Here is a 20,385-nt window from a genome sequence, read left to right on the forward strand (position 1 = left end):
AGTTTGCGGATACAACTTCTGGAGCAGCCAAGGACAGACAGATAATACATTGCATGTGTATTTTATGGTATGCATTATTATAAGCGCGTGTAAAACTATGAATGGCAGATGTACTAAGGTACAATTGTACCTACGCACATATTAAAAAAAAACCTGTCGATGCCGAAGTGTTCGTTTTGGTCTATGACAATTTTTTACAGCAATTCTAATCTCGAATACAATAAGTGCCAATAGTGCTGATAAGTGTATAATACAAATTCAGATTACGATTAGCGAACGATAATAAATGTGATACGTGTACGTATGTATGTCGTTAAGCTTACCAATGACACACGACCACAAACTTTGGCCTTTCTAGTGCAAGAACCAATAGCTAATCTATGTATATTGCAATGTTTGTTATTTTTATTGTTAGTTACTGTGTATATTGGTGGTTTTTGCTTTTGGCTATAATAATTTAGTACAATTGTTATTGATAACATGGCTCATAAATATTGTATTATAGTTCCTTGTGACGCTAAGAAGTTATGAAATGATGATTGTAAAATACGCACACATTTGGTATCGCCGATCAGTTGATAACACCACCGGCTAATTTAATGCGCGAGTCTATAAAAGCCACTGACCAACGAATGGCCAAATTAGTTGGCCGTAAATTTTCGGACGTCTCTTAACGTGCAACGTGAATTGGGCAAAATGTTGCCCCGAAACAAAAAAATTGGACTCCTTTTATTAGGTTTAGTGTTCTACTTAGTCAGCAGTGAAATTGGTAGGACACTACAAATTTAAATATAGAATAGTGAAACAAAGTTATTAAATGTGCATAATTAAATATTATATGCAATACTTTATACATATTATATATAAATATATTATAACAGTACATGAAAAAAATATGGACGTGGGGTGCCACGTGTAAAAGTGCGTTTAAAGTTTCTGTGAAATATTGCGAAATTCAAAACTATAAAATCGACGGATAATCGTTATTTACATAACGGTTCTGCAACTCAATGGATTTCATGTTGCAACGTTAAATTTTTCGTTAAATAATTTATGCGTTTATGAGCAGAGCAAAGTCAAAGCAACTATAAATTTAAATAAACCATACATGGTTGAGTATAAAGTGATAAAAAATTACGGTGTGGAAATCCAAATTAATAAAAAAATATGGCAGATAAGCGGCTAAGTTAAGATAATGCTATAAAAAAACCGCAAATGAATTTGGAAGTTTTATTAAAGGTGTTCTTTAATCACGTATAACCGAAGGTTAATTACTAAACGCAAAGCAAGTATTGGCGCAAAAACTGAATATGGAAGTTAATATGTTCACAGATTTTATAGTCACCAAAAATAAATATCTACATATATTTTCTTGCTTTACTAGTGGGTCATTCACTAAGTAATTACGCCTGCTGACAGCAGCTGATCATATTGATTTTTTCGCATCCAGCTCCACCCACACATGATCACTTTCTTCTTCTGTATTAGCGTAAACACCGCATACGCAATTTGGTCTTTGTTCGTTGAGAGAGGACTTTGCTTCTCAATTGCACCTGTTGGCAAGAGTTATTCTGTGTTGGGTTTTGAAGCTGACTTTGTTGTTGGTGTTAATACTGATTCCAAGTAAGACGAAATTATCTACGACTTCGAAGTTAGTTCTTGTAGAGGTTGTACCCTCTCTATTCAGCTCTACAGCTCGAATTATTTTCTAGAGGTGAAGATTGAAGAAGTCGCTCGATTTGGATCATTATTTGTTTGGAAACCTATCGAAAACGGAAGCCAAAAAAACGCCTCTTTTTGACAAAAATTGTGAAATATGTACGGAGAAAATGTGTTGACTGAACGCCGGTACCAAAATTTGTTTTCAAAAATTTCGATCATGACGATGCGCCACGTTCTGGTAGGCACCTAGAAGCCGATGTGGATAAAATAAACTCATCGGTGGTTGTTCAACAACGTTCATACAGAACGAAATTTACTTCGTTGCATTAGCGAATGTGATTTGCTTATCAAATTTTTTTTTGGATAAGAGAACCTGCAAGGACCAAAAATTGTATGAGCGTGAAATCAATATTTTGCCCAAAAGATAATAAAATATATAGGATCAAAGGGAGAATATATGATTTCATAAATGTTACACAATAAAAACAAATCGTGTTTAAATTGTACTAAAAAACGAAATTACTTAGTGAATAATACAATATTATTTTTAAAACTCTCGTTTTAGACAAACTTTCCTTCTTACTTACTTTTTTGAACGCTGCACATTTAACTCATTTGAAAGCAAAAAATTATAAAGAAAATAGTTTTGTTTTCTGAAAACTTTATTTTATACCACAGTCGATATGCTTCATCAGCAGACTCGTGTATGTACCTGATCATAGCGGAATCACTGTAAATTGCAAAGCCGTACTCCGCTGACATCGAAATGGTAACAAGTCGAATCTCCCTTGTTATCCTGCACTATAGCTTTTACCTTCAGACCTCGTATGCGCTTAGCAGATGTTAGACAACTACCGGTTCCCCTATGACTGCGAGATCCTTCTGATCTGGAGTAGAATGTTGGAAAATATACTGAACGGCTTACCTTTGCAAAGTTCATCTTGCCGTGATGGAACTTCAAGCTGTAAGGCTAAAAATTCAGTCATAGTTGTTTGGCAAAGTCATAGTTGTTTGGAAGAAGGTGAGGCCCAGGCACTTTCTTCTCCATAGAAATATCTCGACAGCCAAAACCTTCGGCGAACCAGGAGACATTGACCGATTTACACGAGTTCTAGTTTTTACAATCTGTACAAGTGAGATCTAAACACAGTCTAGAGACCTAGCGATTTAGTTCGCTTGTATATGTAGTTGCTTCAGCCGTTTTCTACTTATTTTCCTTTCATCTCATTTCGAATACAATGCAAGTAAAGTAACAACTCGGCGTTTTATTCCGAGATCAACGTTTTTGTTTGAATATAACATCACAACGTGAAAAAAAAATACTAGGGAACTGCTTCTCTCCTAAAATTTCGACTACAACAAAATCTGTATCAGCAATAATGTTAAAGTAGTGTTTTTGGGATATATTTTTATGATTTCAGCGTTCTTTTGACACTCGCTTATAAGATTAAATGGTGTTTTATGAGATGCTGCTATGTGGTTGTAAAACTTCTTATGCATATATTTGGCCGAAAAGTGCACAAAAGATTTTGATATGGTGAAAAATGTAATTGTCTGCTTTTATTACTGTGAGGAAGTTCACTAATTTTTGCGCGATTTTAGTGTTACCGGATGCCAACTGCATCAGCTGTTTATAAAAAGATGAGGTAGAATAATCTCAACACTTACTCCTCCAATATTCCGCTTTTGTCAGATCAAGGAGATCCAAATCAGACCTCATACTTTTAGACATCCAATTGAAATAGCAGAAATATAAGTAAAACACCAGATTTGTTATAGGCTCAGGGCGTTTTGCCGATAGCTGATAACCACTAAAAGAGTTTTTTTCTCTGGTTCACATGCACACTGCCATAACAACCTAAGTGTGGTCGCCCGCCATACTGAGCGATTAGACCTAGCCCAAGTTAGTGCGTACATACAGCATTCATAGAGATATTCTAAACATATTGTGAGGCGATGAAAGCTGTTTAACTACAGCTTTAATTACTTATAAGAGACAGAAAATAATGACTCTATGTCAGAGTCATACCAGTTAGAATAAATTCATTAACAAAGGATGATTTTGAAAGAGACAAATAGCTTAAAATCTTAAAACGATTTAAATTTGTATAAAGATATGTTTTGTCTATGCATGATTATTATATATTTTAGGGTTGTAATCTTAGTAAATTAGTAAAAATCTGCTGAGAAAATCTTAGATGGTTTTAAGTAAGCAAAAATTAGTACTGATGTTAAGGAAGGTGCACTGATCGATAATAATCTATTTAGGGATATTAGTGTTGGTGAAACAAAGAAAAATGGCCGTGCAGTTTTTGAATCTTATTTAATCAGTAGAAAATCTTCCATTTCACAATTTACCTGCGGCTTTACAATAATCATATAAGAACAATGTATCAAATCATTATTGAGAGCTGTTGACTAATAATACCTTCTAATTGATTTATAGAAAATATAAAATTTTTCACAGCCTACTTCTTGTCAAAAAACTACCATAAGCTTTCTTTTATGACTAATATTTTTTCCAAGTAGAGTAAACTAATCTGAATGCCGTCTACTTATGCGTCAAATCTCATCATCATGGAAACCATTGATAACAGTACTCTATACTCGTGCGTAATTTGAATAAATTGTCACAAGTTGTAAATTCATTAACATGTATATAAACCCGATGGTACCATATATTGGTCACTAAAACTAAGCTCCAACTAATGCTGCGTCAGTTTTTCAACATAACCTTAAAAACGGTACATTTCGACAATTTAGGGGTTTCGTAAAAAGTACTAACCATTTATTTTGCATGAATTACTTTACAGGCAATTAACAAATTTTGTAAGGGCTAATCATAGTGGTATCATAAAGCTCAATATTGATGCAAATTTTTTGAATTTTAATTTTTTAATGTTTTAATTTTTTGTATATTTTTTTTAATATATTTCTTTAATCTTTCTTTAATTTTTTTAAATTTTTTTTTTGCTGTGGCGCACACTTCTTTTTTTCTCGACCAATATTGTTGTTATTAATGATTCTTATTTGTAACACCTTCAGCGACGCTCGGCTATCTAGAAGTCCACTAAGTACCGAATTGTTCGCATTATGCAACGGTTGTCGAAAAATCAGTAAAAAAAAGGCAAATAATACTATTTCCATAAGCAAATGTATAAAGGCGCAATAAAACGCTTAGTTTAATTGCGCCATAAATGTTGATAACGGTCGTAAATAAAAGTTTACCTGCAAATGTAAGCAGTTGCCATTTATTTTTTTGTTTTGAAGATAAATATTTTAATAATTAGCAAAAATAAATTTTTCGATAGCGAAATCTTTATGGACTCATTTGACTGCAATCTATTCGAAATGCTTTTTTCTATATTTAATTGTAGATAAGTGATATATACGCGTACCGGCCGGCATAGCCGCAAAGTATTAAAACTTCAATTCTTTTGGCAAAAAAAGAAAAGAAAACAAAAAATAAAATAAATAAGGATACAAATAAGTAAAAAAATAGGCATCAGCACATTAATTTTGCATTTTAGCTTTCACTTAAAACCGCTATAAAAGTAGATATTCGCATGTGACTGCTTTTGCCGGAGGGGCGTATGATCAACCAACATCGTGCTTGTTATTGGCGAGATTGTAAAGTGTTGAATCAATATTGTTTTTATTTTTATTAGAAAAAAAATTTAAATTAATAAAATCTACTATTATTTATTTATACTTAAGTAAGCAAATTAATATTTCAGCTTTGAAATTTAATTTTAGATTTTTTGAATTTTTATGACCCTCAGCAAATTTGTATTAGCTCTTTCCATATTTTAATATGTTCCGCTTAGTGTTTGTTGATGGGATACATACATTGTGACATAAAGGTACTCGGAAATTTTAAATAAAATGCAAAATACTTAATTATTCATCAATATTTTTTATCGCCTTTAAAGTAATTCCTATCAGTATAAGCCAGTCACAAGTGACAATGTCCCATTTTCCAGTCCTCGAAACACTTTTCATAAGTACTTTTTGGGTTGACCTTCAGCTCCTTCAGCTTATATTGCGGTTCAAAAGGGTTAAAATCGACTGAAAAATTTTGGGTTAAGTAGCGGAAATTCAAAATTTGTGGAACAAAAATGCGGTTGTTGAATGACGGTATTCATTGCGTTTTGGCTTTAAATTCGGTCACAATCGTACTCTTTTTTGAAAAAATGCAGCTTTATCGGGACGAATCGAGCGCATTTCATACCAAAAATATACGCCAAAATCATTCGAAGGGACTCTTGAGAGATATCGAGCTCTCATTACATTTCTCTTACACTTTTCAAACACCACATTTTTCTTTTATGTAATTTTCAGTCGTTGAAAAGTGCGAAGGTCATACAGAGCGAGGCATGTCTGTAACGATCTCTCCACCGTCTTTGAAAGCTTTGTACCACCCGCAAGCTTGTGTTTTTGATTAAATTGAATCACCGCAAGCTTTTTCCATTATTCGCAATGCACCCGAAATTTGGTTAGAAACACAAACAAATGAAACAAATTCTTTCTTCGATATTTTACTCGTAATCCATTGTAAAAATCCCAACTCACTACTGAGCTATACCAACATAAGCAGCTGCTGTAAATAAACTAGTTGACAGACGGCGCTCATTTATTTAAAATTTCTGGCAACATATTTATCTTAATGTATGTTCCATTTACCACAAGTACTTCAGCAGGAAATTTAGTGATTGCTGAGATTGCTCTGCTAGTGACTTTCCGGTTCAAAAGAATAACCAAAATACGTTTCCTATTTTCATTTACTAACGCAGCCAACTTAAATTATGCTGTTCGATTCGCAACTCTTAAAATTTCTGCGCATCGAACAGTTCTAGTGCATTTCGAAATGTTATTTTTCGCACACAGTTTTTACTTTAAGATTTTTTTCTCTCTACAGTATAGTTTTATTAAGTAAACATTCGAAAAACCCTTTTCAAAATGCAAAATATTGTTTGAAGTTGAAATTTTTTTAAAAATCGTTGCTACCCTGATTAATTTTATCTGAAGGTAATGTACTTCGATTTGAAATTTCTACTAAGTATTGCTATAAAAATATGAGATTATAGCGTTCCAATCTTATTTGAAACAAACACAAGAACAATCGTTAACTTCCGTTGCACCGAAGCTATAGTACCCTTCTTAAATACAAAAGGCTCCTTAAAAGAACTTCGAACGATCAGTTTGCATTGGAGTTATATGCCAAACTGACACGTGATGAACAATTCCTTCAGAGATTGCACCGTTGCAACTCATGCCAAGTTTGCTAAACACATATGCTCAAATTAAAAAATTTTTGGTACAAAATAATTGTAATGAAAAATTAGCAATAAAAGCAAACGTAAACGCACTTCGAAAAACTTATGTATGCAATTAAAATTAAGTATCTTTGATTATTGCTATTATAATTTAATTTAACGAACTATCAAATTAATCATTTAATTATTAATTAATATTTATGAATCTTGCAGTTGTTGTCTCTGCTCTACAATGTAGTCATTGTGAAGGTGACGATTGTGACGATCCAATCGTGAGAGATTGCACCAATGAGACTGATCAGTGTTATATACGGCTCGATGACACTCTCAACTTCATTGGCATGGGTTGTGCCTCGACTTTGGGGAATGAGACTGAAATTGCCAACTTAATCAGAAATAAAGAGCTTTACGTATGCTCGACAGCGAATTGTAATGATTTTGAAAATTTACCAGCAATAAATGATTGTACCGCATGCGACTCGTCGACCGATGTGAGATGCGCTATTCAGCCTACAACTGCAGGCACAACAAGACGTTGCGCTACTGTGCCCTTTACACAGTGTTATGAGCGCGTCAATATCGCAAACGGTGGCACGACAGAGCGTGGTTGTCTCATTGAACTGGAAGGTGATGATTTCTACGATTGCCTTAGCGAAGAGGGTGAGAATTGCAAAGTGTGCACGGGCAGTGGTTGCAATACAGAGGTGAGTGGGAGCGATGATATTGACAATATTGTGACTGACTTACTATTTAAAAAGCTAAAATAATTTATTTAATTTTATGAGACAAAATTCTTAAGAATTGCAAGAATATGTTTTATTTGTAAATCTTTAAACTTATTTATATATACACATCTTTATATATATAAATCTTCTGACCGTGTGTTTGCATTTGAACTGCTCCTAAACGGATGGGCCGATTTTGATGAAATTTTGTGTGTATGTTCAAGGAGATTCGAGAATGGTTTAGATTTACAATTTGGACCACTGGAAAATGTTTTTTAAACTATTTTTTCATTTTTAATCAATTGTTAATTTTGTAATGTTTGACCGATAGATGGCGCTACCATCGCAGTATCCAATATTCAAACCTTAAATTGGCGTAAACGTGTATTAAACAAAACGATGCCAAAGTAAAAGGCGACATCTGTGGATCAAGTTTTTATATTGAGGACAGAGTTCGTTCTTAAGTAATAAATCGGGTGATTCAATACATCTATGGGTAGCTATAACATTTTTTTCATACCTGCTAACTATTGGAGGGGGTATTTTGACAGGCACTTTAAAATTGCAAAAGGTCTGGCATAAAAAAATAGCGGCATAACTGAAGTGTTGATAAAAAATTTGAGATATACAGAAATCTTTTCGAAGCATTGCACAGAGCAATACAATATTTAAACGGGAACGATGAATACATATATGCACAATTTCAAACTGATCCTTCCCGAAAAATAATAAAATTGCTAAATATTGGGATGGTAGAATAGAACTGCAATCAAATACGCAATGCAATGAATTAAAACTGGCTCATTTATCATTCGATGAATAATATACCACGGGCATCCCAAAAGACTGATGCCATGATACAAAGCATACATTTAAGGATAAATAAAACTGATGAAACTGTTTCGTTTCCTGTGCGAATAATATCTTGCTTATGAAGAAAGGGATTGCCATATTCTTCTAAAATTTTGTCTCATTATTAAGTGTCTCACATTCAGTTAAGACACGATTAGGTCAACTAAAATACATCCATAAACTAGCTTCTCTCTGACTCTATACAATTTAACAATTTCTTCCACGGATTTCTATAATATTTCTCATTTACAACATTTTTTGTAGATCGTGCCAGCCAATCGTCAACAATGTCAACGCTGTGACTCCGATACTGATAGCACTTGCAGCAGCTTGCCATCGGCGCTCTCCACTTGCCCCACATACGACGTAAACGATACATGCGTCTCTGTCTACGAATCGGGTGTGACACGTCGTGGCTGCGCTAGTGAGTTCACTTGCGACGCAACCGCTAGAAATTGTGAAGTTTGCAGTGCAAATGGCTGCAATACGGCAAATGTAAAGAAGCGAGCCGAGGAATTGTATGGTATTTTCCAAGACTTGCCATTGAATTGTTATACTTGCGTGGATGAAGATTGCGAGACGAGCAAAGGACTATTACGCAAATGTCTGGGTGATTTGTATCAAGATTGTTTAACGGTCTTCGACGCCGCCGGGAAAGTATTGCAACGCGGTTGTGAAGCAAGCATTAGCGCCGAGCACCAGTCCCATTGCGCCACAAATCCGTCACTGTGTTTCAATTGCAAATCGAACGGCTGCAACAACCAAACCGAAGTGAAAACGAAAGAACAGTGTCTGTATTGCGATTCAGCCGTCAATGCCGATTGTGCAACGAATATTGAAGCGATCACAAGCACACGCGAATGCGTGGATGGCTGCGTGACGGCGTTGTATGAGCGCGAATCAAAACCGAATGTGTACGATTTGGCGCGCACCTGCTTCGAGGATGTTGAGTTCGATGATCGCGAGACATGCACCGCGGCGAATAATTGTGTCCAATGCACCGGCGAAAAATGTAATACAGCGTTGGTGCCGGCCGAAGGACGTCTCTCTTGTTTGCACTGCAACGGCGATGATTGTGACAGTCCGGTCGCGAGTGTTTGTAGCACTTATTCCGCGAGCGATCAGTGTTATATCTTTTTTGATAATGTAACATACAGCGCTGTGCGCATGGGTTGCAAGAGCAGTTTGCCAGCTGGCGCTATTTACGAGGATATCATGCATTACTTCCTTTGCGATGGTGACGACTGCAATGATTACGACAATTTACCGGAAGCTCATATATGTTATGTATGCGATTCGGCGACGGATGTGAATTGTGCCATTAGTCCTTCAGCCATTACAAATCAAGTGAGATGTCAAATTCACCCGCATACCGACTGCTTTACGCGCATAAGTGATGGTAAGGAAATATAATGTTACATTGACTAGGTTAAGTCGTAAAGACGAGCTGTCATGTTTGCGTGACAGCTCATATAAGGCCGCGTCAGAATGGGTACTTGTAAGTTAAAGACGGATAAGTATGCGAAAGAAGTAGCGTACGTATTGCAAGTAAACAAAAATCAGCTGTTCTTCATAACCGTTAACGTCAAATGTCATTTAAATATGTTACCGCATGTAAAAGTTGAGAGCTCAGTTGTCAGTTGCATACTTGAATAAAAGTATCTACTCTCACGCGGCCTATACTCCCTCGCATTTAGTCTCTGTCTCTCTATCTCTCTTTCTCTCTTCTTATTTCTGTTTGTACCTTGACCTCTCTATCTCTTGAAAACTCAATGTTATTTGAAATTGGTTCAAAGCCTGCTTTAACCTTAAACTGGTTCTGTACGGAAACCCCACCCCTACCACCTTTTTGTGCTGCACTGTAGCTCCTTAATATAATTTTAATTTAACTACAACAATTTTTTCACACAGATGGTCGGACTGTACGCGGCTGTATTAGCACGCTGAATAGTACGGAGTTCCTCAGCTGCCATGAGGGCACACCCGGCGAGTACTGCAGAATCTGCGCGCAAAGCAACTGCAATGTCAACATCTACCCCAGTAATCGTCAACGCTGCTACCGTTGCAATTCCTTAGACGATCCCGAATGCGCCAATAATCCCGACAATAGTACTTATTCTGCCTGTCCGTTATATGACAGTAATGATGTTTGCGTGAGCAAATTGATCGGTGGCATTGTGTATCGCGGTTGTGGCACCGAACTACAATGTGATGGTGGTATAAACTCGAAGACTTGTCGCTCGTGTGATGACTCGTATTGTAACGATTATATTTTCACGGAGTATCCGATTGGCGATCCAGGTATTTTCCAGGAATTGCCATTGAACTGTTACAATTGCAATGGCACCGAGGAGTGCAGCGGCAGTTTGGGAAATGTGCGCAAATGCTTAAATAATGATTATCAAACCTGTACGTCGGTATTTAATGCAACCAATGGCCAAGTTATTGGACGCGGCTGCAGCGATACCTGGGCGGAGACGTGTGCCGATGATGATCACCAATGTTACGATTGCAAATCGAATGGTTGTAATGTGGCCACGACGACAGATGACTACATCGAATGTATATTTTGTGATGCGCAATTCGATGAGAACTGCCTGACCGATGTCAGTAAAATCGTACAGACTCGCGCTTGTTATAAGAGTTGTGTAACGACTTTGTATAATCGCACCAACGATGACACGCCGGTGCGTGAATTAATACGCACCTGTCTTGATGATATGGATTTGGACGATCGTGAAATCTGTGCCGATGATAAAGATGAAAATTGCAAAGCATGCAACTATGAGTATTGTAATACTGACGTTGTTGGTGAGCGTATTTCGTGTTATCAATGTATGGGCGATGAGTGCCAAAGTCCTGTAGCAAAAACTTGTCGCGCTGTAACCGAAGGTGATCAATGCTTCGTAGAATACGATGAGACCAGATCGATTGTGGAAATGGGTTGCAAGAGCAAGTACGATCCGGCCGAGGTTAAGGAGCTTATTATAGCCAAACGTCTGTGGCTTTGTGATGGTGAAAATTGTAATACTATCGATGCCACGCCAGTAAGTCAAACTTGTACCATTTGCAATTCGATAACCGATGCGGACTGTGCGATTGCGCCGCAAACTGTCACATCGCAAACAACTTGCGCCAGATCACCTTATACGCAGTGTTATTCGCGTGTGTTGAGTGGTAAGTACAGTTGGCAGTTAAGCATTGCTTGAGGCTGTAACGGTACTTTATAAATTTCATACTTTTTTGTTTTCTTTAAGACGGTCATACGGAACGTGGTTGCTTGTCCAGCATTGAGGGTGAAGATTTCTACGATTGTTTGCTGGGCGGAAATACAACGAACTGCTTAGCTTGTGTTGGTAGCGGATGCAATTCGGCGGTAAGTTTTCATTAACAAAAATGTGTTAGTTGTTATGTCAAAGTGAACTTTTACTCAAAGGCATGTTTAGTACAGATATTGTTCAGCTAGCGCTCAGAAGTAAGCTCTAGTTGGCTCGTTCAGAGATCTAACAGTCGGTTTGTCTGTTTCTAATTTTCTCTCCGCTGATTATGCGATATACTATTGGTGTTAATATATCGGAGAATTACTGAAAAATTGATATGACCGCGAAACCGATGAGGCCTTAGATTCCTAAGTATGTTTTTTTGATCTTAGAGAGTTTAACGCTTGTCCGCCAAATTTGTTGTCTTCAAAAACTTATATCGAAGTTCGTACTAAGTGCACTTTAGCTTGAATTTATTTAATTTTTCAGTTTAGTAACTTCAGAAATACGAAACTGTCGCTCTTAGAATCATCAACTCATAAATACATAACTATGTATAGAATTTACACTCTCATATATGGCATCTGTTATTTTAGATCTATCCTGCAAATCGTTTGTCCTGCCATCAATGTAGTTCCGAGGGTTCTTCGCAATGTGAGAGCAAACCAGACGACGCCTACTTGTGTTTGAAATACAGCGAATCCCAACAATGTGTCAGCACCATTGATGACTCCGGCTATACCGTACGTGGTTGCAGCTTGGAAGTCGCATGCGGTTCTGATGTATGCGAGAGTTGCAGCGGAGACGATTGCAACGTGAGCAATATCAAGCGAAAACTCAGCGGTCGACCTGGTCAATGGCAAGAGCTACCGCTGACTTGTAAGGTTTGTGAGGGTAAAAGTGATTGCGCCGGCACACCAACGGAACTCGTTTGCACAGGCACCAATGACTATTGTATGACAGTATTCGACGAAGATGACAGTGTGTTGGCGCGTGGTTGCAGCAGCGGTATTGAAGCTGAACACGGCACATATTGTGATGTCAATGCCGATAAATGTCAAAATTGTAATTCGAACAACTGTAATACGGTCAGCGCTTTGACGGACTACATTGATTGTATTTACTGTGATTCGGCCACCAATGCGAACTGTGTTTCACACCCTGAGAATGTGAGTGAATGGCGCAAGTGCAATACATATTGCATGACAGCATTGCGCCCTAGGAAAGCATCTCCGGAGATATTTGATTTGTCTCGTAGCTGTTTGGACGATAAGGAAGCAGCCGATCAGTTGATCTGTCGCGAAGGTAGTAGCGACTGTGTGGCATGCCAAGGCGCTGCCTGTAATACAGCAGTATTGCCAGCTAACCGACGCTCCTGCTACACCTGTGAGGGTGAGGATTGCGTTACACCCGAAACCGCCGCATGTACGGCATACACGGAGAATGAGCAATGCTATGTTTTGTTCGACGATCTGAGCGATGTGCAGCGCATGGGTTGTGTCAGCGATTTGGACAGTGCATATATAGCAGAAAATGAGCATTTGTTGTTGCGCTGCAGTGATGGCGATAACTGCAATTCGTTTGAGAGCTTCCCCAAACCGATTACTTGTTACCAGTGCGACTCGGAGGATGATGAGTCCTGCGCAAGCGCACCATCGGCAATACAGACATTGGCAACATGTGCCGCATTACCAAATGTAGACTGCTACACGCGCGTTATCGCAGGTAGGAGTCTATTGAGCATTAAGCCAACGGTATCTTTAGAAAAAATATATATTTTCCTTTTAATATCTTACAGACGGTAGCACCCAACGCGGTTGCGTGAGCACGCTTGCTAAGACAGAGCTACTCAGTTGCCTGAGCGGAAACGCTAGCCTGTGTCAGACATGTAATGACAGTCTCTGCAATAAAGAGGTAAGCGCGACTGGTCTTAAAGACTGTTATATGTCTCATTTCAAAACAAATAAATTTCGATTTCTTTAACGTATGTGCTCCGCAAGCCCACGAACAACTTTCACTATACGCACAATATTTCTTTTCTTTAAAAGCAAGTTCTTATTTTGTTTTTTCGAATCCATAGGTCTTCCCACAAGATCGTCGCAGTTGTCAACGCTGCAATTCCAAAGACGACGCGACTTGTCAAAGCTCTCCCAACGCTGCTTCAGTATGTCCAACCTACAATGAAGATGAATTCTGTGCCACTAAATTGGTTAACGGCTATATCTATCGCGGTTGCAGCTCCGAGTTCCAATGTGACGTCACAAACAAGCTGTATTGCCGTCATTGCAATTCCGATAATTGCAACACTGTGGACTTGACCAATTTGAGTAGCTTGGATATCGGCGAGCCAGGTAAATGGCAAGATCTGCCCTTAACTTGCTACGATTGCCAAGGGGACGACTGCAGCAACTCGGCCGGTACACTGCATGAATGCGAAAACAATAACTTGCAAACTTGTCAAACTGTCTTTGGTGCTGATGGTGCGGTGGTACGACGCGGCTGTAGTGACGATGTCTTGGCCACACATGAGGAATACTGTGAAGATAATGCTGGCAAATGCCTCGGCTGCAAGTCAAATAATTGTAATAATGCCACCAGTTTGGATCAATATGTCGATTGCTATGCATGTGACTCGGCGACCGACGCACAATGTGCTTTAGACTTCGTTGCTGCAAATAGCACACAGCGCCCATGTCAAGGTCATTGCGCTGTGGCATTATATCCACGTAGTAGCTCCGAAAATCCATCTTACGAACTGGCACGCACATGTTTGGACGATTTGGAGCTTGACGATCGTGAGAAATGTTTGGCGGGTGAGCATGAGCTCTGTGTGGCATGCGAGGGTGCGCTATGCAACACTGCCTCTTTGCCGGCAAACAGACATAAGTGCTACACTTGTGTAGATAATGAGTGCACTGACTATAAGGTGGCCGAATGTAGCGCCTACCAACCGAATGATCAATGTTACATTAGCTTCGATGCGGAAAACAGTATCTTTGGCATGGGTTGTCGCAGTGACTTGGAGTCGGATGTCATAACGGCATTAATTAAACAGAAGGTACTGTTATTGTGTGATGGTGAGGCATGCAATGGTGTGGAATCAATACCAACAGCTAAAACTTGCTCGGTGTGCGATTCCGAGAGCGATGAACGCTGTGCGACTAACCCCAACCTGGTGGCCGATACCGAACGCTGTTCAAATCTGCCGTACACGAATTGCTACACTCGCGTCAAGGAGAGTAAGTATAAACATATTAAATGCAGGCATTATTATGGATCATCTACTGAAACTGTGTCCCATATTTTGTAATATTTTCCTTTCCTATCACCCATAGATGGTCACACCGCGCGTGGTTGTCTTTCCAACTTGTCCGAGGACACCTTCTACAATTGTCTCTATGACAACAGCACCCTCTGTGAGACTTGCGTCGGTGACAAATGCAATGGTTTGGATGTTTATCCCACAGGCCGTTGGCAGTGCCAACAATGTAGTTCCGAAACAGATCCACTTTGCACCAGCACACCAAACAGCAACAAGATCTGTCCGATCTACGCTGAAAATGATGGTTGTGTTACGAATCTGCGTGATGGCATCACGACACGTGGCTGCGCGTCCAGCATGAGCTGCGACGATGAAAGTGACAGGAAAACATGCCGCATTTGCACCACCAGCGGTTGTAACACGGTGGACTTGGAGAAATCACTAGAACAAGGCGAACCCGGCAGATGGCAGGATGTACCGATTACATGCCGCACTTGTGAAGGCGTAGAGGATTGCGAGAGCCTAGGCAACTATCGTGTTTGCACCAGCAATTTATACCAGAGCTGTATGACAGTCTTCAATACAAACGGTAATGTGATACAACGTGGCTGCAGTGACGCAGTCGAGGAAAACAATAGCGCGCTTTGCTCGGAGTATCCAGAAAATTGTTTGCGCTGCAACTCGAATGGCTGCAATAACTCAACACGTTTAGCCGATTACATTGAATGTATATACTGTGACACTGATAGCGATGCCAACTGTTTGAACAACCTTAGTGCGGTGACGCAGACACGTAAATGTAATACATACTGCACGACAGCGCTCTACCCCAAATATGATGAAGTCAACCCCGCCTATGCATTGGCACGCACATGCTTCGACGACTTGGAGTATGATGATCGTGTAGCCTGCGCGGCCGGCCAAAAAGAACATTGCCAAGTATGCGCTGAAGCCAAGTGTAACACGCAGTCGGTGCCGGAGACGCGACTAAGCTGTAATGTGTGTAAGGGTGATGATTGTCAGGATCCACAGCCACAGTCATGCGCCGCATATCGCGAGGGTGACCAATGTTACATACAATTCGATGAGGAGCGCAGCATTGTCGGCTTCGGTTGCCGCAGTGAGTTCACCAATGCTGAAGCTGATTATCTGCTACAAAATAAGCGCCTGTTCTACTGCGATGGTGATAATTGCAACACCTTCGATGCGTTACCAGAAGCACAATACTGTAAGCTCTGTAACTCACGTACTGATTTGAATTGTGCCACAAATCCCAACAGCGTCACAGCCACCACGCGTTGCGCATACTTGCCATACACTGAGTGTTACACACGCATACTGGATGGTGGCGTCACCGAGCGTGGCTGCCTGTCGAGCTTGTACGATGACGACTTCGGTAGTTGCTTAAACGGCACCGCGCCATATTGTCAGGCCTGCAAGGGCGACTCCTGCAACAATGAATTGTATCCGGAGGAACGACTTTCTTGTCACATTTGCGATTCCCTCACAGATCCGACTTGCACAAATAAACCAGACAGTGTGAGCGTTTGTCCGTTGTACGTCGCCGGCGATACCTGTGTCACAGCTTACAGTGATGATGTGACCTATCGTGGCTGCAGCTCGAGCGTGCGCTGTGATGCCTCCCAGCCAAGGTCTTGTTGGCAGTGTGAAGGCGCTGCTTGTAATACCATCAATTTGTCACGTAGACAAGATGATAATTATGGCAAATGGCAAGATCTGCCATTGAGTTGTCTCACATGCAACGGCACATCGTGTGCTGCTGTCAGTGATGTGGAGTCCGTAACTTGTGCGAACAATAATGAACAGGACTGCGTTACGGTATTCCAAAGCGGTGCGGTTGTCAGACGTGGCTGTGCCGATGCCGTTGAAGAGGAATACGGCGACTACTGCGACGCTAATCCTGACGATTGTTTGAACTGCAAGTCCAATTCATGTAACAATGCAACAGCGCTGACACAATACAACGAGTGCATCTACTGTGACACACAGAAGAATCTGTCGTGTTTGTGGAGCCCAGAAAGCTCGGCACACAAAACGCGTCAATGTCAAGGTGGTTGCATGACTGCGCTGTACCCCTCAGATAGTAGCAGTGATCCCGGTTACGAACTGATACGCACCTGCTTGGATGACAAAGAAGCCGCTGATCGCGCAAACTGTAACGATGACCAATGCCAGAGTTGCGTGGGTAGCAAGTGCAATTCTGCTACGGTGCCGGCCGAGCGTCTCAGCTGTTATCAGTGTGCAGGTGACGACTGTGACGAACCCGAGCTGAAATTGTGTCCTCTCTACAAGAGCGAAGACAACTGCTTCACTTGGTTCGATGAGACTAACAGCGTTAGTCAAATGGGTTGTGTGAGCTCGTTCCACAATCAAGAAATAAGCACGATTATCAGCACGAAGCGTGTGCTTGTGTGCGAGGGTGATGCTTGCAATTCTTTGAACGATTTACCGAGACCACAGCAGTGCGCCGTTTGTGATTCGGCCACGGATTACACTTGCGCTACGAACGCGCAGGAGATTAGCACATTCAACACCTGCAACGTATATCCGTACACCAACTGCTACACCAAATTGATCAGCACGGGTAAGTACAAGCCTCGCTGTAGCATTGTAGTAGTTTGCGTCATAAAATGACTTTCTTTTCCTCAGATGGTTCGACAACACGTGGGTGTTTGAGTGATCTGCCAGCCACCGAATTCGTCGACTGTGTCTTGGGCAATGATAAGAACTGCAGTATTTGTATTGGAGAGGGTTGCAATCGTGAGGTAAGTGAAATGAGAATGCGTTCTTGTAACTGCTCAGATGATTTTCTGTAGGAATGGGTCAAGACAGCTGTAATTTAGATATTTGTTTTTACTAGCACAAAAAGCAAAGTCTAATAATTTTTTCCATCAATGCAGGTTTTCCCCGAGGATCGCCAACTGTGTTATACCTGTAGTAGCGAAGATGACGATTCCTGCCAATCCAACCCAACACGTCTCTTGGCATGCCCATTCGTTACTGAGACTGAGAAATGCCGCACCGCTGTAAGCAACAACATTACGATACGTGGCTGCAGCTCGGAGATCTTGTGTGATCTTAACGATAGAAACTGTGTCTCATGCAATGGCAGCGCTTGCAATAGCATCGATTTGCTGAACCGTGCCGAAGACGATGGCGTACATGGTTTGTGGCAAGAGTTACCACTAAGATGTCACACCTGTGAGGGCGAACACTGTCTGCAGTCGCTGGGACCAGCCTACCAATGTACCGGTAATACGGCACAAGACTGCGCGACTGTCTTCACAACGGACGGTGATGTGAAACGTCGTGGCTGTTTCGACGATGTGGAAATTTACGAGCAACGCTATTGTCGTGAGAATCCACATCTATGTTTCAGCTGCAAATCGAACGAATGTAATGATGTTTGGAATACGACGGATTATATTGAATGTAATTTCTGCACTTCCGATACGAATCCATTGTGCTCAACCGATCCACAAAACGCTAACTTCACCAAACGTGCCTGTAACAAGGAATGTATGGTGGCAATTAAAGGCTCACAGGTGATACGTTCCTGTTTGGATGACAAGGAACTGTACCATCGCAACGAGTGCCGTGGCGATAGCGACGAATGCTCGAGCTGTAGCACGCCCAACTGCAATGATTTCGTTTATCCTGAAATTCCTGAAAGCGACTTCAGCTGCCACGTCTGCAATGACGCATCTTGCCTTACTAGTGTCAGCCAAAGTTGCGCGAACGCCACCAATGATTACTGTTTTGCCAAATACGAGAATGGACGTCCCGAACTCTTGGGCTGTGCCAGTTCGCAGAGTCAAAGCGATCTGACGGCTTGGGAAGCGGAGAAGAAATTATACACTTGTACGGAGAAGGACTGTAATATACTCTCTAATTTGCCAACTACAGGTGTGCAATGTGTGTCGTGTAATTCGGAGCTCACACCCGCATGCGCACAAAACCCAACCGCAGTAACAGCCACCGCCTCATGTCCAGCGCTGCAAACTCAATGTGTCACGAATCTGAATAACGGTGTGTAGCATTGATTTTATTTTAGTTTTTCAAACAAAATATGAACTTTTTTATAATTTCATATTTTTAACTAACTTTCAGCTGGCCATACATTGCGCGGTTGTCTGAGCGATTTGGCGCAAAGTGATCAAGCGGCATGCGTAGTTAACGGCACATGCAGTATATGTATTGGCGACAAATGTAACAATGTGGTGAGTTTCTTTTCTCATGCAACACAACAACAAGCTCATTTAATAATTTTTTAATTTAAATTTATTATTCATACTTGTTTTCTTTCACTCAGCTCTATCCCAGCAATCGCCTTAGATGCCACATCTGTATTTCCTCGGTCGATGAGAGCTGCTCTAAGGAACCCAATCATCTGCAGGTCTGTCCGATCTACTCGTCCACCGATCAGTGTGTGACCAGACATGATACGTACACGGAGCGCGGTTGCAAATCACAAATCACTTGTGACGTCAGTGACGGCCAAACATGCAATATTTGCTCAGGTGACGGCTGTAATACAGTCGAGCTGACCGGTGGCGCCACCGTGCTGTCTACAGTCAGCCTATTGACGACATTAGTGTTCGCTATTGTTGCAATGTTAGTAATTACTTAGTTTTAATTAAGCGAAAGGAGTCCAATTTAAAGCGTAAAGAGTTAATGAATCTACAAAGATTATTTACAACTTACGTAACAATTTAGCATAAATTTAACGGCTTGTATATATAATACTTAGCGTAAAGAAAGGAAACAATAATACTTGAAATTTTATTTTTAAAATCATCAAAGTGTTCCGTTAATAGCACTGAACATACATATATGTACATATGTATATGAAAAAAATTTAAAGGAGGCAAGCACTTTTATCGCTTATACATACATATGTATGTAAAAATGTATATAAAATGAATATTTTGCTTTTATGTAACTGAAGTAATGTGAAATAATGTGTCTATATATTTCGTATAGATTCGCGCATTCATTATTCGAACACTAATAAATGTACATAGTATACACTTTTATATAGTTATATATATATAAAATGTATTCGCTTACTTTGTAGATAGCATATTTGTATGTATGTAGCAATTTCTGTTAGCAAAAATCAAAATAAAACTATTTTTTAGTAATAAAAAAATTGTTTAATTAAAAAATAAGAAGCTATCGAATCCAGCACTCTCTTGCCACGTCCACACGTTGCAGAGATAGAAAAATGCCAAACCGCTTTATGTACACTACTCATATAACACGATGGCTTTATTACTAACCAACCTCACCTAACTTACCATCTGATCAAATTTAACACGGACTGG

General features: G+C 40.1%; 2 protein-coding genes across 9 annotated transcripts in view; one reads left to right on the forward strand and one right to left on the reverse strand.

Moving 5' to 3' along the window:
• Positions 1-20,385, reverse strand: part of LOC105222440 (uncharacterized) — a 165,373-nt gene that overhangs the window by 46,501 nt on the left and 98,487 nt on the right. The window lies entirely within an intron of this gene.
• Positions 611-19,878, forward strand: LOC105222439 (uncharacterized). The gene is made up of 13 exons (XM_049450691.1): positions 611-769; positions 7,152-7,642; positions 8,780-9,914; positions 10,427-11,692; positions 11,773-11,891; positions 12,372-13,500; positions 13,574-13,689; positions 13,856-15,014; positions 15,111-17,642; positions 17,708-17,823; positions 17,959-19,087; positions 19,169-19,278; positions 19,371-19,878. Exons 1-13 carry the CDS (start codon positions 697-699, stop codon positions 19,686-19,688), a joined length of 9,693 nt encoding a protein of 3,230 aa, XP_049306648.1. The 5' UTR covers positions 611-696; the 3' UTR covers positions 19,689-19,878.

Source organism: Bactrocera dorsalis, chromosome 3 (genome assembly GCF_023373825.1).
Source record: "Bactrocera dorsalis isolate Fly_Bdor chromosome 3, ASM2337382v1, whole genome shotgun sequence".
NCBI classification, from domain to species: Eukaryota; Metazoa; Arthropoda; class Insecta; order Diptera; family Tephritidae; genus Bactrocera; species Bactrocera dorsalis.

Bases quoted from the DNA above. Each gene is read 5' to 3' on its own strand.
- LOC105222439 (XM_049450691.1), top strand. From the start codon at position 697: ATGTTGCCCCGAAACAAAAAAATTGGACTCCTTTTATTAGGTTTAGTG. The intron at 9,915-10,426 runs GTAAGGAAATAT...TTTTTCACACAG, and splicing joins CTTTACGCGCATAAGTGATG to ATGGTCGGACTGTACGCGGC. The intron at 17,824-17,958 runs GTAAGTGAAATG...CCATCAATGCAG, and splicing joins GAGAGGGTTGCAATCGTGAG to GTTTTCCCCGAGGATCGCCA.